Source organism: Erythrolamprus reginae, chromosome 2 (assembly GCF_031021105.1).
Source record: "Erythrolamprus reginae isolate rEryReg1 chromosome 2, rEryReg1.hap1, whole genome shotgun sequence".
Taxonomy (NCBI): domain Eukaryota; kingdom Metazoa; phylum Chordata; class Lepidosauria; order Squamata; family Dipsadidae; genus Erythrolamprus; species Erythrolamprus reginae.
Genome location: NC_091951.1, coordinates 3772637 through 3799269, shown reverse-complemented (window position 1 = coordinate 3799269; position 26633 = coordinate 3772637). Strand labels below are relative to the sequence as shown.

Here is a 26633-nt window from a genome sequence, read left to right as displayed (position 1 = left end):
CTGAGAGAGACCGTCGGACTCTAAAGGGAATTGTCAGAGCGGATCGCAAGACCACAGCTCCTAAAATCACTGCAGAGCTCAATAGACACATACAGAACCCAGTTTCCACAAAAACTGTTCGAAGGGCGATTCACAAATCTGGATTCCACGGAAGAGCTGCAATGAGAAAACCTCTGCTCTCAAAGACAAATGTTTCAAAGCATTTAGAGGGGTGTAGAAACCACCAGAAATGGTCCCTTGAGCACTGGGAAAATGTGATTTTCTCTGACGAATCATCGTTTACCCTTTTTCTGACCTCCGGCTTTGTTTACGTTTGGAGACAGCCAAATAGAATAATTTCATCCAGACTGCCTTCTCCCATCCGTCAAACGTGGCGGGGGTTCAGTGATGATCTGGGGTGCTATTTCTTGGAAATCCACCGGGACAATGATTTCCCTTCATGGAAGAATTAACAGGACTTTTGGCTGACCAAATTCATCCTATAATCCAAGAACTGTTTCCAAAGGGGGATGCCATCTTTCAAGATGATAATGAACCAATCCATAGAGCAAGAAGTCTTAAAGAATGGCACGAGGGACATTCTAATGGAGTTCAGCATCTCACCTGGCCACCACAATCACCAGACAACATCATTGAGCATTTATGGTCGATTTTAGAGATTCAAGTAAGAAGTCGATTTCCACCACCATCGTCTCGAAAAGAACTGGTGGGAGCTTTAACTGGAGAATGGGCTAAAATTCCTTTGGAAACAATTCACAATTTGTATGAATCAATATCTCGGAGGATTGAGGCTGTATTTGCCGCAAAGGGTAGACCAACATCATATTAAAAGATATTTTGATGATTTTTCAAGCTGTTTCCATTTGTTTGTCCACCCCTGTATATATTTAAGTATCTAGAGACAATTTGTCGTGGGTTAAATTTTCCTGCAGAGGAACCCTTACCTAAGGAAGCCACCATCCCAGATGTTTCCATCATGACTTCTTCATACAGGGCTTTCTGGCTGGGATCAAGCAGCAACCACTCTTCATTGTTGAAATGGATGGCCACCTCCCCAAAGGACACAGGACCCTAAAGAAGGAAGGAGGGTTGTAAGCAGACTCGGTAGAATTTGCAAGATGTCCTACAATCTGCAAATCCTAAAAGCACAAATGTCTATGAGGATTCTCAGCCATCCATGGTCATGGTTGTCCAAAACGTGCTTTTTCAAAAGACAACTGGACTTTCTGGTTTTCCTTTGAAGATGTTTCACTTCCCATCCAAGATGTTTCTTCAACACCCAGAATGTCCAGTTGCTTCTTGAAAACAGGACCTTTGGATCTAAAAGCCAAAGTAAAAATTATTCATTGGACATTTCTCTAGGTGGATTCTACACATTATATGATAAAAGGGCAGAATACTACTACTACTGCCTACAGCCTACTACTGTCTGACAGCCTAGTACTGAACTTCAATTAGTGCATGCTTTATCGCCTTGATTGCCTCTCCTGACCTTCAATATCATCAACCTGCCTTCATCAAGTGGTCATCTTGTTGTCATATATTCCTCAGATTGCCCTGGAGGCCTATAGATCACCCCAATTCTAATGATAGAACCCTCTTTAGTTTGCATGCAAACCCAGAGAGTCTCCAGCTCTTTACCTGCATTTTGAATGATAATTTTTTGTCACCAAAATAAGCATCAGAGGTGCTTATTTTGGGGGAGGTCTTATTTTTTTCACAGCCGCAACCGACAGAGGTAGGGTGGTGGCAGGGGTCTGAGCCGCAGCTTCTTCGGTGCTGCAGCTACTAAGCAAGGTGGTGGGAGGGTGGAGGACGAAGTGCCAACAGTACAAGCATTCAAAGATGATTTAGCATTTATTTTAGAAGGACTATTGGAAACGGACCCTAAATTAAGGGGAATAATAAAAGAATATGGGATTGAAAATAAACAATATCTCCAGGACCGCCTTCTGGCACACAAATCCCAGCGACCAGTTAGGTCCCACAGAGTTGGCCTTCTCCGGGTCCCGTCGACTAAGCAATGTCGTCTGGCGGGACCCAGGAGAAGAGCCTTCTCTGTGGCAGCCCCGACCCTCTGGAACCAGCTCCCCCCATATATCAGAGTTGCCCCCATCCTCCTTGCCTCTCCCAAGCTCCTTAAAACCCAACTCTATCGTCAGGCATGGGGGAATTGAAATTTTCCCTTCCCCCTAGGCTTATAGAATTTATACATGGTATGCTTGTATGCATGAGTGGTTATTTAAATTGGGGGTTTTTAGATTATTTTTAATATTAGATTTGTTTCTATTGTCTTTTTATATTATTGTTAGCTGCCCCGAGTCTTCGGAGAGGGGAGGCATACAAATCTAATAAATACAAATAGATAAAGCTAAAATCTTAGTTAAAAATCTCATAGAAAATAGGAGAGGGAATTTATAGAGAAATTAGATGTACAGATAGTTAAGAAAGATAAAGACTGGGGGATATACTTAAAAGCAAGATGTGTTGCAATCAAGGAAGATAATTATACAAGACAGTTGCAACAAATTAAAAAAGATTTGGATAAATGGAAAAATGTGCAGCTATCAAAGGAATGGAGAATAGCAACTACAAAAACTGAACATCTTGCCAAAGTGACTTTTCCTATTCCAAATGGTCCCAATAGAAGTAGGAAAAAATACATTGATGAATTAAATACTATAATTTTGAAAGATGTCTGGCAAGGGGGGGAAAAAAACAAGAATAGGATTGATAACGTTGCAAGAGTCCAAAAGCAATGGGGGCTTCCGTCCCCTGTCCAATTGTCTCTCCTTTATCTTTTCTTCCTTTCATGTGTCCTCTCCTCTATTTTTATATCTTTTCTCCTATCCTTTTCTTTATATATATTACTACTTGTCTATTCTCTTCAATGTGTGTTGTGTATTGGACTAAATAAATAAATAAATAAAATAAAAATAAAATACCAGATTGGGAGCTCTATTACCATGCAGCTGTATCAACATGGGTGAGAGAATAGATAACTGTTAGTTCAGAGGTCTGCAAAATTATAAATAATCTTTTTTTGGGGAGTGGGGTTATAAATTTATTATTGTTTTTCACACCTTACAGAGATTTCAATTTACATACCTCAAATTACAATATAATACAATACAATATCAAATGCCAAATTCTTAGTCAAATTAATCATTTTCTTTCTAATTATTTACCCAATAATTTCTGGTATATGTCATTCATCCTGTGCTACCTCCTTTCCAGGTGCTATCATCCGGATTTTAGAGAATGTTCTTCTCTTTCATTTATATTTCTAGCTATCTAAATTTCTCCTGGCTACTTGCTATTTTTAGATTAGATTTATTGATTAGATTTTTTTCTTTGTATTTTATACTTCAATAAATTAATAATAAAAAAGTTAAAATGAAAAAAACCCCACACCACTCATGAACATTTATGAAACTACTACGCAGGCGTTTCCAGGCATCAAGATGTAGATAATACAGAAAGCAATTTCTGCTCCTCCTGTTTTTATCCCTTTCCCCAATACAAAAACAAGATTAAACTTGCAATAAAGGAGTTTTTGTGTAACTATTAATGTGTCCTTCCTGCTTTTCTTGGGATATGTTCATTCCCAAAGGAACCTAGAGGTCTCCTACCTCCTCTTCCTTCTTACCTGAGTCAGGAATCCAGCAGCCCTTCCACTTCCACCCATAGAAGGAGATGGTTCAATGAAAACCGGTGACTCCATTTTGTCCCCTGGGAAGGAAAGAGACAGGATGGAAAGAGGAAACGGTTCAACTTCATCTTTTCTGGCTTGAAGGCACAAGATAAGATTCCTTCCTGTCCTGCCCAGTGAGACTGTTCTCCTAAACTTTTGGAACAACACATGGACGTTTATCCTCTTGGCAGCCAAAGCATTTGCTCAACCACTGTGAATTCTCACCACTCCACTCCCCTTAGTAAAATACATGATGAAGGTTACAGAGGAGATATTCATAGTAAAATATATCTAAGAAATAATAATAATAATAATAATAATAATAATAATAATATAATAATAAAAACAACAACAACAATAATAAATATCTACTCGGATTTTTAATCTCCAAAACTCCATCAGGGAGAAATGCGGATATTAAAGCACGTGAAGAAGATCTCTTTGTATCCCCCCAAAAGCTTCTCTGACCTGGATCTCTTCCTGCTTCTCCTCTGGTCTCCCAGGCTCAGAAGGGATCTCCCAGCTTTCACCTGGTCTCCGCGGGATCTCCACAGATCCTCCCAGCCTCAGAATCTGAATGGAGATGTGAACAAGCGATCCCTTTATTCTTCCTCCTCTCCTCCCACCTGCCCCATTGTTGGATCTCCCCTCACGCACAGCCAAGAGCAGTTCTGAGGCGAGTTTCCCGCTCCCTCAGGATCTCCTTCCCTCCCCTGAGTGACGTAACTTCCTCTTGCCCGCCCCTTCAACAGATCCCCAGGGAGCAACTCTCAACCGGAACTGTACGAAGACTCAGACTGAATGGAGCGTGCGCAGTGGTGCCGTCAGTCGACAGCCAAGAGGTCGCCCCCTGCTGGCCCCTGGAGGGAAATCGCGGCTGTGGAGGCAGCTTTGGAGGCTATGGAAGGGCAGGCTCTGGCCCGAGCTACACCGGCCTTGGAGAGCAAACTCTGGTTTTTTAAATTATTGTTATAAATTCTATTTATATACATATATATAAACAATACATATATCAAAACCACTACATTTAAAACAAAAAGAAAAAAAGACATAGAACAAAGAAAAAAACCAATTTGTACGTATTTGCAACGTATCCTATAGAACAAAACGGTTCTAACTATGGTAACATTCTATTATAGCTCTATTAAATTATTTGCATACGCCAGTTTTGAAAAAGAATACACATCTTAAATTATACGGAACATTCTATATCTTAATATTAACCATAGATTCTAATGCCAGGAAATAGTTTTGTTTGTAGGCTTTCAGGAAGAGGCTGGAAATGCATAAGGTCTCCTGCTGGAAAAGGGGGCTGGACTGGATGACCTCAAAGATCCCTTCCAATTGTTCTTCCGCAATTCTAGTTGCTTCTCTGCTTCCACGCCGTGGAGGGAACCAAACAGCCTGAGTTGCTCCCGGATTCTCCTCCCACCTCCCTCAACTCACCTTCCGGCTTAGGCTTCGATCCTTGGAAGAGGCGAGAGCGCCTCACTGCACCACACTCTCCGCTCGGGTTCCTTTCCGGAAGAGGAAGTTTTTCCTTTCATCCTGTCTAGCAATAGAGTACTCGATGGTTTTAACTCCTTTCAGATCAACTAGAGAGGCTGTTACTGTATTGTTGACTTTCCAGGCACAGATGCTGCAGCCTATCTGATGGGGAGGGGCAAAAAAAAGGCCATCACTGTACTAAACAAATCACTCCCTCAACACTGTCAGACACTTACTAAGTCTGCACTTCTATTTCTACTAGTTTTTTCCCCTCAGCCTTCCTATCATCTTTTTCCTCCCCCTTAGGACTGTATGACTGTAACTTGTTGCTTGTATCCTAAGATTTTTATTAATATTGTTTCTTCATTGCTTTGTTGACCCCTATGAAAATCATTGTGTTGTACTTCATGATTCTTGACAAATGTATCAAAAACAAATTCCTTGTGTGTCCAATCATACTTGGCCAATAAAGAAATCTAATCTAATCTAATCTAAAATATAATATAATATAATATACAGTAATATAATCAACTACAGGCGCTTCCCCATTGGCCCACCGGAGGGCGAAGTCATGAGGGGCTTTGCAGAGGAGGCTGAGAAAGGAACTGACGTCACTGAGCTATGCCGCTCTAGGACGCTACACTCTCTCTCCTTAATTCCTGGGGCTCGCCTGAGGAGAATCTGGCGGGAGGACATCGTCGCCCAGGTGACGTGAGGGGGGCTCTTCTCGGGTCCCATACTCCCCTGCCGCCCTCTACCTGCAGGGGAAGAGAGGGGAGGGAAGGGGAGGGTGATCCTTGCGGAGACAAAGCAGGAGAGGAGCGAAGCCGGGCGAGGAAGAGGCGGCAGGATTCGCACCAGATTCCCCGAGGGCCCGATCCCGTCTCCGGAGGGGGAGAGAAGCGGGGCGGCCTCTGCAGCTGCCTCTTTCCCGGCCCTGCTCGGGGAACCTCGGCCCTGCGCTGGGACGAGCCTCTTGGGGCTCCGGGCAGGTTGGGTGAAGGTCCCTCAGGGGCTGAATTCCACCTTCTAATTCTGGGCCTTTGTTTTTCCTTCCATCTCAGAGACAGAAACTGGAAGCCATTTGTGGCCTTTGCAAAATTTTCTCCTGTGGGGAAGGGGTGTGTGTGGAATCACTTGGAGGGATCTGTCCTGTCTTCCCAGAGATGGTCCCGGGAAGGTCCTTCAAGAAATAGGAATACTGTACCACATACCTGAGTGGCAGGAACTCATTATCTATTTTTTGGTAATTCCTTGATTCGGAATTGTGCAAGACTAAAGAAAAATTGCTGCCCAATTACTATTTTTAAAAAGCCTCATTTTTAACCTGTAGTTCAAAAATAAACAAATTGTATCCCTCTCTATGAAAGTGAAAACTATTCATGCATTAAATTCCAAATTACCAGATAATTTTGATAAAGAAGAGACATATTGAATCATACATATAATTGCTGCAGCTAGGATTGTTGGAAATTAAATAGGATACCAACGGAAAGAGAAGTTTTGAGAAAAATTATGGAATGTGTAGATATGAGTAGATTGACTTTGAAACTTAAAGATAAATAAGACTGACTATTATAAAATTTGGGGGAGGTTTTATGATTGGATAGAAAATTAAGAGATACATTATGTATTATTAGTAATGGGTTAATTTTGGAAAAATAGAAACAAGTGAATTTGATTTAAGCTTTGCAAACCAGATGGCAAAGATGAGAAATGGTGGTAGCACTATATAATGATATAACACAAAATGTACCTATTGTTTAGATTTAAACATATAGAACTTTATTCTATGATGTAGGTTACATTTTATGAACAGTTTCTTTTACTAAAGATATATACACAGTATATATATAGAGAATTTTTAATCAACTATATGATATAAGATTAAATTTAGATAAAAGAGGTTTTATTATTCTTTACATGGTTGTAACCTTTAGCAGTAAGACAGTGAGGGAAAAGTTTTAATTTAGAATTTTAAGAATTGCTAATATTGTATAAAATTAACAGAAAAATTTTATACAGGAAGAGAGATAAGACCTTCCATGGAGTAATGAGAAAAGAAAAGTTTGTATAGGATTGGTTTTAAGCATTGTTGTTGTGTTTATAACCATATATTGTTTTATTTTATGGTGGAGAAAAATTAAAAAATTTATACCGAATTCCAAAGGGAATGGCGGCATTGAGCATGTAATCACGGTACTTTGGGCTACAAAATAATTTCCAGTCCTTTGATTTGCGCCTTGATTAGGAGGTCAAACATTCCCGCTTTGCAAAGGCTGAGAAATGATTTTCCCAGGGAATTTTCTCTCCTCTGTTTTCTTCCTTTCAGCTAATGGCTCAGACTACTAGATCAATCAATGACAGACAGTGATAGATCAGTCCTTCTGGATTGGGCGGCATAGAAGTCAAATAAATAATAATAAAAATAGTAAATCAGTTGATCCAGGCATGGGATTGCTTTACTGAAGGGCACTGAAGGTTTTGCAGAATCAACGAACTTGATAAAACTTCACAAATATTTATTCGGAGAAAGCAATTTTCAGATTTGCCCATTTTCTCACCTAAACCTAGGACTTGTGTGATGCACAACCATTTAATTTGGTGCATATCTTTGCTTTGGTAATTTGGGAACAATGGATGGAAAGTTGGTAGGGATCTTGTAGGTCTTCTAGTCCAGTGTTTCCCAACCTTGGCAACTTGAATATATTTGGACTTCAACTCCCAGAATTCCCCAGGCAGCAAATGCCCTATAACGTTTCAGATAAATGGATTTCCAATTTCTTTATATCCAGTGTTGGAGAAACCCCAACTTCTGGAGGCAAGTCATTCCACTGATTAATTGTTCTCAGTGTCAGGAAATTTCTCTTTACTTGTATGTTGGTTCTCTCCTTGAAAGCTTTCCATCTATTGCTTCTTCGATTACTGCTATCATGTCACCCCCTAGTCCTTCTTTTCGTGAAAGTAGACATATCCAATTCCAGCAATGGCAGCTAAAACAGCAATGTTTTAGCCTCCAGCCCACTAATAATTTTTGTTGCTCTTGTCTGCACTAATGCCACTCTATAATGCCCTTGTGAGACTTCGCCTAGAGTATTACATTCTGTTTTGGTCACCACACTGCAAAAAAGAAGTGTCATATGTCCGAAATAATGTAGGGACTCCCGCTTGAGGAGGGTGTTTGCACTAGATGATCTATAAGGTCCCTTCCAACTCTAATAATAATCATAATCTAAACCTTGCATTTCTCACTTTTGATTTAATTTTGTTATATGGGGCCCAATCCGTCAATCCTTCTCTATCTCAAGCTGATCTAATCTGGAGGACAGAAGGGAATAATGGGGGGACATGATCAAAACATTTAAATAGAAACATAGAAGTCTGACGGCAGAAAAAGACCTCATGGTCCATCTAGTCTGCCCTTATACTATTTTCTGTATTTTATCTTAGGATGGATATATGTTTATCCCAGGCATGTTTAAATTCAGTTACTGTGGATTTATCTACCACATCTGCTGGAAGTTTGTTCCAAGGATCTACTACTCTTTCAGTAAAATAATATTTTCTCATGTTCCTTTTGATCTTTCCCCCAACTAACTTCAGATTGTGTCCCCTTGTTCTTGTGTTCACTTTCCTATTAAAAACACTTCCCTCCTGGACCTTATTTAACCCTTTAATATATTTAAATGTTTCGATCATGTCCCCCCTTTTCCTTCTGTCCTCCAGATGTTAAATATGTTAAAGTGTTAAATAAAGTTTAGGAGGGAAGTGTTTTTAGTAAGAAAATTAACACCAGAAGAAGGGCCACAATCTGAGGTTAGTTAGGGGAAAGATCAGAAGCAACATGAGAAAATATTATTTTACTGAACAAGTAGTAGATGCTTGGAACAAACTTCCAGCAGACGTGGTTGGTAAATCCACAGTAACTGAATATTAAACATGCCTGGGATAAACATATATCCATTGTAAGATAAAATACAGGAAATAGGATAAGGGCAGACTAGATGGACCATGAGGTTTTTTCCTGCCGTCATCTTCTATGTTTCTATGTTTCTATTAAACCATCCCAGAAAGAAAGTCCAGTCTCTGTTTGAAGACCTCCAGGGGAGGTGAGCATGTAATCAGGGAAGGCCAAAGACCGGTTATTCCCCTCCCCATCTCAGAGGATAAAATAATAAACAATAACTATAATTTCTCTGGAACGTCTCCAACCTTGTAGAACGACCTTCTGCTTACCCATTGCGGAAGCAACATGAGAAAATATTTTACTGAAAGTAGATGCTTGGAACAAACTTCCAGCAGACGTGGTTGGTAAATCCACAGTCACTGAATGTAAACATGCCTGGGATAAACATATATCCATCCTAAGATAAAATACAGGAAATAGATGGACCACGAGGTCTTTTTCTGCCGTGAATCTTTTATGTTTCTATGAGTGTTGTTATTCCTGTCAATTTGGTCTTGTCTGCAAATCTGATGAGTTCCCCTTCTAACCTCTTGTCTAAATGAATGATGAAGATAAATAGATCTTGTGAATCCTCCTTTTCTGTTCTTTTTTCTGTGTTCAGGAGAACCCTGTGTCCTTCGAGGAGGTGGCTGTGTCTTTCTCTGAGGAGGAATGGTGTCACTGGAGCCTGACCCGAAAGAGCTGCATTCGGAAGTCATGCTGGAAAACCACGGGAATGTGGTCCCTCTGGGTAAGAGTTTTCTAATTGCCAATCAGAGTTCAAGAAGACAGATTATAGTTGTTTTTTTAATTTAAAAAACCCCAATATTATGAGATATCATCTCCTAGGAAGGAAAAGGAAAGGACCTGGCCTTCTGGTGCTCCAAGGAAGGAAAGAGTCAAAGTCCCTTTGCTTAAATGCTTTTTGTGCCATTTTTTATCTGTATATTTTCATTTCTATTTGAACTTACCTCCGGGGGCTGAAAAGAACAAGATGTGCTTTTATGTGTCCTCTGGGGTTCATGCGAGAGGAATGTGTTGTCATTTGTCCTCTGATACTTCCAAAATTGTGAGAGAACAGTATTTTCACACTCGGCCCACTGAATTTAAACATGCCTGGGATAAACATACAGTAATATCTCGTCTTACGAACCTAATTGGTTCCCGGGGGAGGTTTGTAAGACAAAAAGTTCGTAAGACGAAACATTGTTTCCCATAGGAAACAATGTAAAATCAATTAATCCGTGCAACGAAAAAAAAACGCAAAAAACTGCCGCCGCCCGGCTGTTGCTTTTTGAAACAGCCGGGGGGCTTCTCAGCGGCCTCCCGAACGCCGAACCCGGCTTCTCGGTGGCGGCGGCAGGTTCGTAAGAAGGAAAAAGTTCGTAAGAAGAGGCAAAAAATTTCTGAACCCCGGGTTCGTATCTCGGGTTGTTCGTAAGATGAGGGGTTCGTATCATGAGGTACCACTGTATATCCATCCTAAGATAAAATACTAGAAATAGTAGAATGGCAGACTAGATGGATCATGAGGTCTTTTTCTGCCGTCAGTCTTCTATGTTTCTATGAAGACAATTCTCCCCATCCAAGAACGAAGGCCTCATGCAGTGTCACACAAAACATCCTAGGGTACAGGTAATCCCGAGTCACAACAATTCACAACAGTTATAAGTGTTGCAGTATAGTGGCCATCATTCACACTTAAGAATGACAGGAGAGGTGCTGTAGTGTTCACCCTACCTATTCCCCCACAGTGCAGGAAATTACTGTATTTTTCAGATTATAAGGTCTGTGTGACTTATAGAGTGAATATGGGCCTGTTTTTGGCCTCCCAAACCCTCTGTGAGTTCTGTTTCTGCCTTCACCAACATCAGGGCGACTGGAAACGGGACACCCAGAAGGCCTGTTTTTGGACTGCAGGGTATTTCTGGATGCTAGGGAGGGCAAAATGGGGCGTGCAGAGGCCAAAAACTATTTTTTTGTCCAGTCAGCGAAGCAGTGGAAGTGATGTGCCGGTGCCTGGAGGATGTTGGGGTCTGGATGGGTGTCAACAGACTCAAACTCAACCCTGATAAGACGGAGTGGCTGTGGGTTTTGCCTCCCAAGGATAATTCTATCTGTTCGTCCATCACCATAAGGGGGGAATTATTGACCCCCTCAGAGAGGGTCCGCAACTTGGGCGTCCTCCTCCATCCACAGCTGACATTAGAGAAACATCTTTCAGCTGTGGCGACGGGGGCGTTTGCCCAGGTTCGCCTGGTGCACCAGTTGTAGCCCTATTTGGACTGGGACTCACTGCTCACAGTCACTCATGCCCTCATCACCTCGAGGCTTGACTACTGTAATGCTCTCTACATGGGGCTACCTTTGAAAAGCGTTCGGAAACTTCAGATCATGCAGAATGCAGCTGCAAGAGAAGTTATGGGCTTCCCAAGGTATGCCCATGTTATACCAAGACTCCGCAGTCTGCATTGGTTGCCGATCAGTTTCCGGTCACAATTCAAAGTGTTGGTTATGACCTATAAAGCCCTTCATGGCACTGGACCAGATTATCTCAGGGACCGCCTTCTGCTGCACGAATCCCAGCGGCCAGTTAGGTCCCACAGAGTGGGCCTTCTCCGGGTCCCGTCAACTAAACAATGTCGTTTGGCGGGACCCAGGGGAAGAGCCTTCTCTGTGGCGGCCCCGGCCCTCTGGAGCCAACTCCCCCTGAAGATTAGAATTGCCCCCACCCTCCTTGCCTTTCGTAAGCTTCTTAAAACCCACCTCCGCCATCAGGCATGGGGGAACTGAGATATTCTTTCCCCCTAGGCCTTTACAATTTATGCATGGTATGTTTGTTTGTATGTATGTTTAGTTTTACAATAAGGGTTTTTCAGTTGTTTTAGTACTGGATTTACATGCTGTTTTTTATTACTGTTGTTAGCCGCCACAAGTCTACGGAGAGGGGCGGCATACAAATCCAATAAATAAAATAAATAAATAAATAATAAAAAATTGTTTTGTTTTGCTTTGCTTCTCTAAATCTAAGGAGTCTTATGATCTGAAAAATACGGTACCTTGCAACGATGTGGCTAGCTGTACCTTGCCTACTTGGGTGCATTTGCAGAAAAAAGAGGCCTAAAGTACTGAGTGATATGTGAGACCTGTAGTTGGAAATCTAACACTATTGATCTCAGGTGATTTCGCACTTTAGGTCATTGTTCCCTGCTAACCAAGGCCTGCACAAGATCCAGGACAAAATGTTTGCCAAGAGAGGGAAGGCCTCTTTTGTTTTCAAAGACTTTTGCTCTGGATCTCGTGCAGTCCTCAGTTCTTAAAAGAATGCAAGCCTAAATTACTGCCGTGGTAGTTCACGTGAGATCAGTAGCTTATGTGATCTCGCGTTAAAGTTCTTTAGCTCTCCGTTTTCTGCAAACTGATGCCTGAACCAGATCCGGAGTGATAGCAGTTTTCCGATATCTTGGGCTGCCACAAAAAAACATTTCTCCTTAGTCACAACAATTAATCAGTGGAACAGCTTGCCTCCAGAAGTAGTGAATGCTCCAACACTGGAAGTTTTTAAGAAGATGGTTGGATAGCTATTTGTCTGAAGTGGTGGTAGGGTTTCCTGCCTAAGCAGGGGGTTAGACTAGAAGCTCTTCTAAGGTCCCTTTTGCTTTTCTATTCTATTTGTTTTTCTATTCTATTTGTTTTTCTATTCAGGGGAGAAACCGTATAAATGCATGGAGTGTGAAAAGACCTTTGCTCGAAAGGATACGTTTATTTCCCATGAGATGATCCACACAGGGGAGAAACCGTATAAATGCATGGAGTGTAGCATGACCTTTGCTCGAAAGGATACGTTTAGTTCTCATAAAAGGATCCACACAGGGGAGAAGCCGCATAAATGCATGGAGTGTGGCATGACCTTTGCTCGAAAGGATACGTTTATTTCCCATAAAAGGATCCACACAGGGGAGAAGCCGTATAAATGCATGGAGTGTGGAAAGACCTTTGGTCAAAAAAGTCATCTTATTTCCCACAAAAGGATCCACACAGGGGAGAAGCCGTATAAATGCATAGAGTGTGGAAAGACCTTTGCTCGAAGGGATACTTTCATTTCACATGAAAGGATCCACACAGGAGAGAAGCCGTATAAATGCATGGAGTGTGGAAAGACTTTTGCTCGAAGAAATCATTTTATTTCCCATAAGATGATCCACACAGGGGAGAAGCCGTATAAATGCATAGAATGTGGAAAGACTTTTACTCAAAGAATTGATCTTATTTCCCACAAAAGGATCCACACGGGGGAGAAGCCGTATAAATGCATGGAGTGTGGAAAGACCTTTGTTCAAAGAAGTCATCTTATTTCCCACAAAAGGATCCACACAGGGGAGAAGCCGTATAAATGCATAGAATGTGAAAAGACCTTTGCTCGAAAGGATACTTTTATTTCCCACAAAAGGATCCACACAGGGGAGAAGCCGTATAAATGCATGGAGTGTGGAAAGACCTTTGCTCGAAGAAGTCATTTCATTTCGCATGAAAGGATGCACACAGGAGAAGATCTATACAAATGCATGGAGTGTGGAAAGACCTTTGGTCAGAGAAGTGATCTTATTTCCCACAAAAGGATCCACACAGGAGAGAAGCCGTATAAATGCACAGAGTGTGGAAAGACCTTTGCTCATAGCAGTACACTTACTTCCCATAGGAGGACCCACACAGGAGAGAAGCCGTATAAGTGCATGGAGTGTGGAAAGACCTTTGCTCAAAGAAGTCATCTTATTTGCCATAAAATGATCCACACAGGGGAGAAGCCGTATAAATGCATGGAGTGTGGAAAGACCTTTGCTAAGAATGGTAATCTATCTAGTCATAAAAGAGTCCATGCTCGGGAGAAAGTATATACCAACAGTAATTCCACATAGATGTATATACTACTCCATAATGCTTTACCACTTTATCTCTGAGCAGTCAGCATATTGTCCCCAGCAATATGGGTCCTCGTTTTAGTGACCTCGGAGGGATAAAACGCTGAATCAACTGCTAAAAGTAATCTATATGAGTTGAAGATGTTTTCAATAAAACGTCAAATTGAAACTTTTCAATTTCCATTTATTTAAAAATGCTCCATCCATTTTCTTGGTGAAATATTTCTTCTCATCCAGAATTTGCATTTCTTGCTCAAACAATCACGATTTTCACTTTGTAAAACAACTCCTTTTTTTTTTTTAGATTTTTAATGTTTCCTGATGCAAATGGGCTTATGAAAAACAAAACAAAAACCTCACTGGAAATGTTGTTTGTTTAAGTGGCAACCAGATTAGATCCCAGCTTTAATATACCAATAACAAATTAAATGTTCTTCAGCCTTATAGAATTAACAGTAATTAAAACAACAGAGGGTAACACTGTTAGCAAAGTACTCTGAGACCCTCTTGTGGGACTCACCCACACACACCCATCCCTCCCCCATTAATCCATCTAAGAATTGTGCTACTTAGAGGATTTGGTGGAGATGAAGAGTGATCCTGTCCAAAGATCTGTGATGATATTGGGATCTCATTATCTCAGCCTCCATCTGTCCCCACTTTCCCTTTCCTCAAGATCCTCCCATTCCTTCCACACTCCCTGCTGCCCCCCATGTCAGGCAAGCTGCCATCTGGGACTTGGACCCCTCCCCACCACCTTCCCCAGGAATAGCCAGGTCCTTTAGCTGGAAGGAGGCAGGCCAGCTGTAGGCAGAGCCTGTTTTGGGGCTGGGGGTCTCCCTCTGCATTTCCTCAAATCCCCCCCCCCCAGCAAGGATCTTAGCATGGCCCTGGCAAAGGCCAGGTGCATCCTGCAATCAAACGGTTGCTAGGGACTGACACACCCTTTTCCAAGGCCGGGCAAGGAGCCGGGCCTTGGAGTTGGCGGCAGGGAGCGGCGAAAGTGTGGAGGCCGGCAAAGGTTACTTTAAATGATGGGCGCGCATCTGCGCATGCTCCCCATCCCCCTGCCAGCCTGTGGGGGGGGGAGGCCGCCTCAGCCACTCAGGCCCCCTCACACTGCAGGCCTGTCACTGCTGCCCCCCGCCCGCCCGATCCGCCCCTCTCTCCGGCTTTCTCCTCCGCCTCCCGCCTTGGGGTGCGGCTCCACAGTGGTGGCTGCAGCGGCAGTGGCGACTGCGGCTTCTCATCCATGTTTTGAATGTCGGCCGCCCCCTCCCCCTTCCGGCTCCCTCGCACCCCTGGCCTCCTCCCGCTGCTCCCCGCTCACCCAATCCGCCCCTCTCGGGCTTTCTGGCCATCGCCGTTCTTGTTATTGTTAGGGACCCCTTGTTAGGGAGCAGTGCCGAGGATTTTAACTTGTTTTTCGCTGATAAAGTCACTCAGATCTGGACAGACCTCAACTTCAATTGGATAGCAGTGTCGACTGACAGAGTCAGTCGATGTGACTTGGGCCCGTCCTTGTCCATCTGTCTGGAATTTTTTAATAAATCAATAAAGATGAAATGTAAAGAAAAATTTATAAGGGCTATCCAGACAATATATACTCGACAATCAGCTAAAGTGATTATTAACGGGGAATTAACAGATAATATAAACATAGAAAAAGGTGTTCGACAAGGATGCCCTCTCTCTCCATTGATATTTATATTGACGACAGAAATTCTATTAATACAGATTCGATCTAACAAAGACATTAAAGGACTGAAAATAAAAGGACAAGAATATAAGATTCAGGCATTTGCCGATGATCTAGTATTTAATATAGAAGATCCCATTGAATGTGGTGGGAAATTATTGGATGAAATTACTAAATTTGGGAAAGTAGCGGGATTAAAAAGACCAAAATATTGACAAAAAATTGATAAATAAAGAAAAGAAAATATTAGAAAATAAATTAGAATTGCAAACTGTAAAAAGAGTTAAATATCTATGCAATAACAATTAAAGGAGACAACTATACAGTATTGATTAAAGAAATTCGAACAAAATTAGAAAAATGGAACAAATTACCGATCTCTCTCATTGGAAGAATTTCTGTAATTAAAATGTCCATTCTCTCTTAAATATTTATCATAGTATTATAGTAATCTAGTAATACTATGAAAATCTACCTGAACATCAATGCATCAATTAATATATTTCCATAAATTATACTTTTCTATAATTTCATTCAATATTTCCAAGCTCAATTAATTTTCAGGCACTTGGCATTTACTATTATTAACTTTCATCAATCTTCTACATTTCCAGGTATATTTTAAATTAATAATGCAAACTCATAAAATCATACAGTACATAACATAAACCCTTTATTTATCATATATATCTGGGGGGGGGTTTTCTCTGTTATTATTTAAGTGCTTTTACCATATGCTTTAAATCAAGAGTCACTTCTCTCTCTTTCTCTTTCCTGTCATTCTCCAATCATTTTCTCATTTCTCTTTTTTCTCTCCTTTTTCTCTCTCTCTTCCTTCCACTCTTCTCTCTCTCTTTCTTCCTCTCTCTTCCTTCCTCTCTCTTGCTCTCTCTCAATCTCCCTTCCTCTCCTCTCTTTCTTTCTCTCTCCCCCCTCTTGCTCTCTTTTTCTCACTTTCTCTCTCTCTCCTTTCTATCTTGCTCTGTCTGTTGCTCTCTTTCTCTTGTTCTCTCTTGTTTTCTTTTTCTCTTGCTTTCTCTCTCTCACACTTTCTCTCTCTTGCTCTCTCCCCCCTCTCTCTTTCTTACTTTCTATCTCGCTCTGTCTGTTGCTCTCTCTTTCTCTTTCTCTTCCTTTCTTCTCTGCGGAGACCAGCAAAGGTTTTTCTTATTTTGAATGTTCCGGGTGGGCTGGCAGGGGTATGGGAAGCACGCACGCATGCGCACCCAACATTCAAAATTACCTTCGCCGGCCCCCGCTCTGAGAACAACGCCCACCCCACCTCTCTTGCAGCCCCCTCGCTGACAGCTTGCATGAAAGCGCTCTCGGTGAAGGGAATGTGAGGGGTGGGGTGGGCTTACCCAAAGCGCTTGGAGCAGCTAGCGGCCGGATGAGGATGAGAAGCTGCAAGCCGCCACCATCGCTGCAGTCACCGCTGCGGGAGGAGCCGCGCCCCAAGGCAGGAAGAGGAGGAGAAAGGGGCGGATCGGGTGGGCAGGCGGGGGTCAGCAGCGAGAAGCCAGGGGTGCGAGGGGGCCAGAGGTGCTGGGGCGGCCGCGGCTCCTTGCGCAGCCTTGGAAAAGGGTGTGTGGGGGGGTGCAGACCCAGACCCAGTGTATGGAGCATGCCAGCCTGGAGGCCCCCATCACCATCCAGTGGGCTAAGCCCCTCTCCATTCCTTCCTCATCTGGGGACCCTGTCCTTCCCTGAGAAGGGGGAGAGACCTTCCTTGTGGGGAGAGTTAGAATAGACCCTCCTGTGGGAAGGTGGGCCCGATCCTCCTGCTCAGGTGAGGCGCATCTCATCAAGCTTAGGTGACCAAGAGGATCCCCTTGAGAAATATTTTTGGGAACTTCTGTTCTTGGAGGGTCTATTAAGTGCAGATTGTGTAACCTATTATGGGATATCCATGGCGGTCCTCTAGCCCAGTGTTTCACAACCAGTGTGCCATGGCACACTAGTGTGCCACGAGACATGGTCAGATGTGCTGCGAAGAAGGAAGCTCAGCCTCTGGTCTCGCAACTTTTTGATGAGAGTGCGAAGAGCAAAAAGTTGTGAGACTAGAAGCTGAGCTTCCTTCTTTGCGCCTTCCAAGTTGCTGCAGCACCCCGCCCGGCTGGAGCTTCCCTGGCGGCGACAGCAGGTGAGCTTTGGGGCCCAGTGGGAGGGTGGTGGCAGTGGGAGGGCGGCAGCAGCAGCGGCACTGGGTAGTAGCCGTGGTGCGGCGGCAAAGTGGTCAGCTGTGAGACGGAGCTCCGGAACGGAGGCACCGATGGCAGCGGCTGGAAATGTTGCTGTACGCCTTACATGCTGGCATTGCGTGGCTGGCACTTGCCCGCTGGCTGGGCCAGGACGGAGGCTCCAGCCCCACACCCATGCCCAGCGCAACGCCAGCATGTACGGCATCTAGCAACACGTCTAGCCGTCACCGTCGGTACCTCCGTTCCGGAGCTCTGCCTCACAGCTGACCACCCTGCCGCCGCCCCACGGCTACTGCCCAATGCCACTGCCGCGGCATGGTGTACAAGAAAGAAAGAGATAGCAAGAGAGGGAGAGGGGGGGAAAGAGAAAGAAAGCAAAAAAGAGAGCAAGAAAGAGATAGCAAGAGAGAGAAAGATAGCAAGAGAGGGAGAGAATGAGAGGGAGAGAGGGGGGAGAGAGAAAGAGAAAGCAAAAAAGATATAGCAAGAAAGAGATAGCAAGAGAGAGAAAGAGGGAGAGGGGGGAGAAAGAAAGCAAAAAAGATAGCAAGAAAGAGATAGCAAGAGAGAGATAGCAAGAGAGGGAGAGGGGGGAGAGAGAAAGCAAAAAAGATAGCAAGAAAGAGAAAGATAGCAAGAGGGAGAGAGAAAGGGAGAAAGCAAAAAGAGAGAAAGAGATAGCAAGAGAGAAAAATAGCATGAGAGGGGGGAGAGAAAGAGAAAGCAAAAAAGAGACAAAGAGAGCAAGAGAGGGGGAGGGAGAAATAGCAAGAGAGAAAGGGAGAGGGGGCAGAAAAAGAAAGAGCAAGAGAGAGAAAGCAGGAGGGGGGAGAGAAAGAGAAAGCAAAAAAGAGGGAGAGGGCGGAGAAAGACAGCAAGAGAGAGAGAGAATGCAAGAGAGAGAGAAAGGGAGGAGGGTGAGGGAAAGACAGGGAGGGAAGGAGGGAGAGAGGGAAAGAAAGAGGAAGGAAGGGAGAGAAAGAGGGAGAGAGAAAGGGAGGAAGAGATTTTTTTTGTCCAAACTTTTTTTAGCCCCTCCCTCAATGTTCCCCAGGATTTTGTAAATGTGAATAATGTGCCGCGGCTCAAAAAAGGTTGGGAAACACTGCCTTAAACACCTTGGGGAGGTCCAAGCAGCATCTATATTTCCCTTCCTATTTAATACCATTAAATACTGCATTAATTGAATAAATCCATCCAATATATTCCTTACTGTGCAGCCAGCAATTCCACTCTTTCCCTTTAGAAAACGAAGCCCTGACAGAAATACCGTAATTATTCTGAAAGGTCTTTGGGGGCGAGTGGAGGCTGAGGGTTTGAAGGGAATCCAGCGTGGAGAACTGAGGATCGTCTGATTAATTCACCTCAGCGACGATGACTTAAAAGGGTTGGGGGGGGGGGGGACTCCCATCAGAGGAGGAGGAAAGGGGCTCCTGAGGGGATATTAAGGGCGGAGGGAGAAGAGGGAGCCAGAAGGAGGTCCAACTCGGCGCCTGACCCAGAGAAGGGAGTCGAATTCCTCTCTGAGGACTCCAAACATCATCAAATGACAGCATTTCCCTCAAAACCAGATCCGCCAGTCTGTCTGTCTCAATTCTTCCCGCCAGAATAGGCTCCTCCCACCCCTCTCGGATCCATTTTTCCTGCTCCTCTTTCTGAGGGAAATCGCACTGGGAAGGGCGTGGCCCAGAGGAAAGGGGAGGGCTCTTGCAAGCTCCTGTCTACCTCACCGTGCAGAATCCCCGGGGGAGGCTTAGTTACCTTCTTCGCCCCGTCCCCCCGCCCCCAGCATCAATGGTCCCTGCTATTCCCTCCCCCATACACACACACCTTTGACAAGGGAATGCCAATTTTGTTTTCTGGGGAACCTTTCACTTTTCCCGTGTCCGTTTTCCTTTAAGCTTTGATGGTGTGAAGCCTCCCTTTCCATCCCTCCAAAGCTGCTCTCACACCGGGGTGCCAGCAGGGGGCGCTCTCTTGGCTGCCGACTCCCTAGCGCACTGCACATGCTCTAGTCCAGTGTTTTCCAACCTTTTTTGAGCTGCAGTACATTATTCACATTTTCAAAATCCTGGGGAACATTGGGGGGGGGGCCCTAAAAAAAAGTTTGGACAAACTTCGCTCTATTTCTCTCTCCCACCCTCTTTCTCTCTTCCTTCCTTCATCTTCCTCTCTCTCGCTCCATCCCTCTTTCTTTCTCTCTTCCTTCCTTCCTCTCTTTTCTGCTCTTTCTCTCTCCCTCCTTCCCTCCCTGTATGTTTTTCTCTCTCCCACCTTCCCCCCTCTCTTGCTATCTCTTTCTTTCTCTCTCTCTTTCTCTCTTGCTATCTCACTCTCTCTCTTGCTTTCTCTCTCTCTCTTGTGTTCTCTCTCTTGCTATCTCTCTTTCTCCCCCTTTATCTCTCCCTCTCTCTCTTTCTTTCTTTCTATCTCGCTCTGTCTGTTGCTCTCTCTCTCTCTCTTTCTCTTGTTCTCTTCCTTTCTTCTCTGTGGAGGCCGGCAAAGGTTTTTCTTATTTTGAATGTTCGGGGTGGGATGGCAGGGGGATGGGGAGCGTGCGCGCACACGCCCCCGACATTCCAAAGAACCTTCGCCGGCCTCCGCTGTGATAAGATTTTCTCTGAGCACTTGCCGCCTGCTGCAGCCACTGCTGCGGAAGGAGCCGGAGAAAGGGGGGGATCGGGTGGGCAGCAGCAGTGAGAAGCCAGGGGTGCGAGGCGGCCGGAGGCACTGGGGGGTGGGGGCAGCCGCTGTACCAGCCTCCGCACTTTCGTCGCTCCCCACCCCAAACTCCAATGCTCAGCTCCTTGTGCAGCCCTGGAAAAGGGTGCGTGGGGGGGGGGGTTGTTGTTGAGCTTCGCGGCACACCTGACCATGTCTTGCGGCACACTAGTGTGCCGCGGCACACTGGTTGAAAAACACTGGTTTAAGGGATGACTAAATCATGCATGGGATAGAAAAGGTGGATAGAGAAAAATTATTTTCTCTATCACACAATACTAGGACAAGGGGGCCCTCCCTAAAGCTCATAGGTAGGAAAGTGAGGACAAATCAAGGGGAATATTTCTTCACCCAGAGGGTCCTTGGTTTATGGAATTCACTTCCAGAAGAGGTCATGACAGCTGTCAGCCTGGATAACTTCAAGGCAGGATTAGACAGATTCATGGATACCAAGCATATAGATGGTTATTGAAATGGATGTCCAAGTGCCGCCTCTATGTTGGTTGAGGCAGGCAGGATTCCCTTGAGTACCACTTCTTGGGGGTCAAGGGAAAGGGAGGGTCTTGCCTTCTCTTTCTGCTCAAGATCCCCATGGACAATTGGTGGGCCACTGTGTGACACAGAATGCTGGACTCGATGGGCTTTGGCTCTTCTTATGTTCTTATGTTCTCTGACTCAAAGTGCAAAATCCTTAAAAGCCAAAAATATCTTCCAAGTTGTACAAAGAGGCAAATTCTTGAATTTTCTGGTTCCCCGTTCAGTCCTCTGGTGTAAAGGAAGAAGAAAAAGTTGACCAAAGCACTTTCAATGATGCATGAATTATCTCCACAGATGTAAAATTATGTAATGCTCAAATCTGATGTATTTACAATAGAATATAATTCTTTATTGGCCAAGTGTGATTGGACACACAAGGAGTCTGTCTTCGTGCATATGCTCTCAGTGTACATAAAAGAAAAAGATACATTTGTCAAGAATCATGCGATACAACACTTAATGATTGTCATAGGGGTCAAATAAGCAATGAAGAAACGATCAATATTAATAAAAACCATAGGATACAAGCAACAAGTTACAGTCATACAGTCCTAAGTGGGAGGAAAAGGATGATAGGAATGATGAGAAAAAAATGGTAGAAATAGAAGTGCAGACTTAGTAAAAAGTTTGATGGTGTTGAGGGAATTTTTTGTTTAGTACAGTGATGGCGTTCAGGAAAAAACTGTTCTTGTGTCTAGTTGTCTTGGTGTGCAGTGCTCTGTAGCGACGTTTTGAGGGTAGGAGTTGAAATAATTTGTGTCCAGGATGTGAGGGGTGTAATGGTGTTCCTACATTAAAATAGGCTCTGGTTTCACCACTTTGTTGCTATCTTTATCGCTGGATCCTGTGTTGAGAATACTTTCATGTTCCATAGATGTATGTCTGCTGTGTGAAACTGAATCATATCTGAACTCATTCCACCTTCTTACACTTTGTAACTTTTTATTACATTCTTCTCCCGCATGAAAATCTCCTGCATATTGATCAGATTTTTTTCAATTTTCTTCAATGCATATTAAGTGGTTAGCTCTGGCCCAGCTCCTGCCCCAAGGAATGTGGAGGTGGTTGTGGGGGAGACATCCACGTGCCGCAGGCCTGTTTTGCTCCCGATGGAATCTGCCGACGAAGCCTCCTCTGACCAAGGAAGCGTGAGTGACAGGGAAGAGGGGAGTTTGACAGACAGCCCAGGCGATCAATCATCTGTATCATCCCTGGATTCTGAACAAGAATTAATGACACATCCACACATGCGTAGAGTGATGCATAGGAGACAACAACTGAAGGATTATTACAAGAGAAAATGAGGCCACCTGTGGTTGGGTGGGGCTGCTGTAATTAGTGCTACAGATAAAAGTGCAGGCTGGTGTTTTAACCTCATGGCAGTTTATCTGATTCATTGTTTCGTCAAGATCGTGGGTTTTTGCTGTTCAGGATTGTGTGTGTGGACTCTCTGGACTTTAGAATTGGACTCAATTTCCCAGTTATTGGGTGAGCAATTGGACTGCATTTAACCTGTGCCTTGTGTGTACCAGAAAATCCCTTTGACATTTAAAAAGGGAGCTCTTTCTGTTTTTCTGTTGATAAAAACTTTTGGGTTTTCCTTTTATCGTGTGGTGTGTGTCTTCCTGGACTAATTACCCTGTAATTATGGGCGGTTGAGACACGCCGGCAGAACATTAAGTAGGAAACATTTACAACAATTATTCTCAATAATTTATTATATCAACCTTGCAAATCAACGTAGTTAATAATAAAGATATACTAAGAGGTTATTTAAAACAGCTATGCTAAGATAAAAAGTAGAGTCACAATCATACTAGGAAAAGGAGTTGTTCCTAACTTGCAATGCCATGGCCCCCTTAAAATTTCAAATTAGGTCGACCTTTCTAATCACATTGATATCAAAATCCAAGTAATTTGATTTGATTTGATTTATTGGATTTGTATGCCGCCCCTCTCCGGAGACTCGGGGCGGCCAAGAACAACAATAGAACAGTATACACAATAATCCAATACTAAAAACAATTAAAAACCCATTATAATAAAAACCAAACAGACATACAGACATACCATGCATAAAATTGTAAAGGCCTAGGGGGAAAGAGTATCTCAGTTCCCCCATGCCTGACGGGAGAGGTGGGTTTTAAGTAGCTTACGAAAAGCAAGGAGGGTGGGGGCAATTCTAATCTTTGGGGGGAGTTAGTTCCAGAGGGCCGGGGCCGCCACAGAGAAGGCTCTTCCCCTGGGTCCCGCCAAGCGACATTGTTTAGTTGACGGGACCCGGAGGAGACCCACTCTGTGGGGACCTAGCCGGTCGCTGGGATTCGTGCGGCAGAAGGCAGTCCCGGAGATATTCTGGTCCGGTGCCATGAAGGGCTTTATAGGTCATAACCAACACTTTGAATTGTGACCGGAAACTGATCGGCAACCAATGCAGACTGCGGAGTGTTGGTGTGACATGGCATATTTAGGGAAGCCCATGATTGCTCTCGCAGCTGCATTCTGCACAATCTGAAGTTTCCGAACACTTTTCAAAGGTAGCCCCATGTAGAGAGCGTTGCAGTAGTTGAACCTCGAGGTGATGAGGGCAGGAGTGACTGTGAGCAGCGAGTCCCGGTCCAAATATGGGCGCAACTGGTGCACTGGGCGAACCTGGGCGAACGCCCCCCTCGCCACAGCTGAGAGATGTTTCTCTAATGTGAGGTGTGGCACTACAGTGATATTTTAAAACCTTGACCCAAAAGAAAATGTGGTTCTGGTTATTTACATGGAGAAATGAATAACTGAACAGTTTAAATCAAGTAATTTAATAAACTGACGGTTATATTTCTCCTTTGAGTTGGGTTAATACAAGTTTGCACCAGACAAATACAAGTTCAAGAAGGCATATACATACAAATATCCAGAAAAAAAATAACTTCTAAATGAAACCTATGCACATATATGAAAAAATAATCAACAGCTTATGTACCTTGCTACATGTTTAAAGGAGGTCAGTAACATAAACACAATTATATCAACTCTCCACAAAGCATGGAGCCTGGTCAGACTTACTTCAGATACTGCTTCTTGCCTAGATAAAGGAGCTTGACCAGACAGGTTTTGACAGATGTTGACATAATGAATACGGCAATTGACATTATAAAGACCAGACTTGGATTATTGCACCCAGTTTTGGTCACCACGATAGAAAAAAGATGTGGAGACCCTGGAAAGATTGAATGGAAGAACAGCAAAGATGACTAAGGCTAAAAAAATGAAGAACAGTTGCAGGAATTAGATATGTCTAGTTAAATGAAATGAAGGACTAAGGTGATATATGATATGAAGACTTCATGAACTCAATCTGTATAGTCTGGAGGACAGAAGGAAAAGTGGGGGACATGATCGAAACATTTAAATATGTTAAAGGGTTAAATAAGGTTCAGGAGGGAAGTGTTTTCAATAGGAAAGTGAACACAAGAACAAGGGGACACAATCTGAAGTTAGTTGGGGGAAAGATCAAAAGCAACATGAGAAAATATTATTTGACTGAAAGAGTAGTACAGTGTTCCCTCGATTTTCGCAGGTTCAAACTTCGCGAAAAGGCTATACCACGGTTTTTCAAAAATATTAATTAAAAAATACTTTGTGTTTTTTTCCCTATACCATGGTTTTTCCCACCCGATGATGTCATATATGTCATTGCCAAACTTTTGTCTGCCTTTAATAAATATTTTTTTTAATAAACTTTAATAAATAACCCTGGTGAGTAATAATCTAAATGGTTGCTAAGGGAATGGGGAATTGCAATTTAGGGGTTTAAACTGTTAAGGGAAGGCTTGTGATACTGTTCATAGCCAAAAATAATGTATTTACTTCCGCATCTCTACTTCGCGGAAATTCGACTTTCGCGGGCGGTCTCGGAACGCATCCTCCGTGAAAATTGAGGGAACACTGTAGATCCTTGGAACAAACTTCCAGCAGACGTGGTAGATAAATCCACAGTAACTGAATTTAAACATGCCTGGGATAAACATATATCCATTATAAGATAAAATACAGAAAATAGTATAAGGGCAGACTAGATGGACCGTGAGGTCTTTTTCTGCCGTCAGTCTTCTATGTTTCCATGTTTCTATTGGGTTTCCTGCTTGAGCGGAGGTAGAAGATCCGTTCCAACTGTTATTGTTAATTTAATAATATATTCTCATGAGCCAAATCTGAGGGCGGTAAAATTATATTTAAAATTATATTTTAAGAAGCATCACGAAGCTTAGTACCGGGAATAATACATGCATTAATGGGAATAAGGAGATCGCTGACCATTTCAATAGCTACTTCTGTTCAGTTTTCTCAAAAGACACCTTACAAAATAATACTATGGAGGGATATAGCATTGCTTCCAGCTGTACGGATTCAGCTCCAGTGATCTTAGAAGCCGATGTCTTAGAAGAACTTGAACGATTAAAGATAAATAAGGCAATGGGTCCAGATGGCATCCACCCCAGAGTTCTTAAAGAACTCAGATCTGTCATTGCTACCCCCCTGACTGATTTGTTTAACCAATCCTTGTTAACAGAAGAAGTTCCTGAGGATTGGAGAATGGCCAGTGTTGTGCCTATCCACAAGAAGGGCAGTAGAGAAGAAGCTGGTAACTACAGGCCAGTTAGCTTGACATCAGTGGTAGTTAAAATGATGGAGACTCTACTCAAAAAGAGGATAAATCAGCACCTAAAAAACAATAACTTATTGGACCCAAATCAGCATGGCTTTACTGAAGGCAAATCATGTCAGACTAATCTCATTGATTTCTTTGACTATGTCACAAAGGTGTTGGATGAAGGTGGTGCCGTGGATATTGCCTACCTGGACTTCAGCAAAGCCTTTGATACGGTTCCACATAAAGAGCTGATAGATAAATTAGTGAAGATTGGACTTAATCCCTGGATAGTTCAATGGATTTGCAGCTGGCTGAAGCGTAGACATCAGAGAGTTATTGTTAACGGCGAGTATTCTGAGCAGAGACAGGTTACAAGCGGTGTGCCACAAGGGTCTGTTCTGGGTCCTATTCTTTTTAATATGTTTGTGAGTGACATAGGGGAAGGTTTGGTAGGGAAGGTTTGCCTATTTGCCGATGACTCTAAAGTGTGCAATAGGGTTGATATTCCTGGAGGCGTCTGTAATATGGTAAATGATTTAGCTTTACTAGATAAATGGTCAAAGCAATGGAAACTGCAGTTTAATGTTTCCAAATGTAAAATAATGCACTTGGGGAAAAGGAATCCTCAATCTGAGTATTGTATTGGCAGTTCTGTGTTAGCAAATACTTCAAAAGAAAAGGATTTAGGGGTAGTCTCAAAATGGGTGAACAGTGCAGTCAGGCGGTAGGGAAAGCAAGTAGGATGCTTGGCTGCATAGCTAGAGGTATAACAAGCAGGAAGAGGGA

The 26633-nt window shown here is 43.3% G+C and overlaps 1 protein-coding gene and 1 pseudogene across 2 annotated transcripts; one reads left to right on the top strand and one right to left on the bottom strand.

Annotated features, from left to right (window-relative positions):
• The window catches only part of LOC139158541 (zinc finger protein 208-like), a 48659-nt pseudogene that overhangs the window by 4136 nt on the left and 17890 nt on the right, over window positions 1-26633 (bottom strand).
• On the top strand, window positions 5778-14216 carry LOC139162923 (zinc finger protein 665-like). 2 transcript variants are annotated; one of them, XM_070743837.1, is made up of 4 exons: window positions 5778-5888; window positions 6247-6428; window positions 9751-9879; window positions 12834-14216. In XM_070743837.1, the coding sequence occupies exons 3-4, from the start codon at window positions 9801-9803 to the stop codon at window positions 14042-14044; spliced, it is 1290 nt and encodes a 429-aa protein (XP_070599938.1). In that variant the 5' UTR covers window positions 5778-5888; window positions 6247-6428; window positions 9751-9800; the 3' UTR covers window positions 14045-14216. The 2 variants fall into 2 exon arrangements, with proteins under 2 accessions (XP_070599938.1, XP_070599937.1); XM_070743836.1 differs by lacking the exon at window positions 6247-6428.

Bases quoted from the DNA above. Each gene is read 5' to 3' on its own strand.
- LOC139162923 (XM_070743836.1), top strand. From the start codon at position 9,801: ATGGTGTCACTGGAGCCTGACCCGAAAGAGCTGCATTCGGAAGTCATG. The intron at 9,880-12,833 runs GTAAGAGTTTTC...TTTTCTATTCAG, and splicing joins CGGGAATGTGGTCCCTCTGG to GGGAGAAACCGTATAAATGC.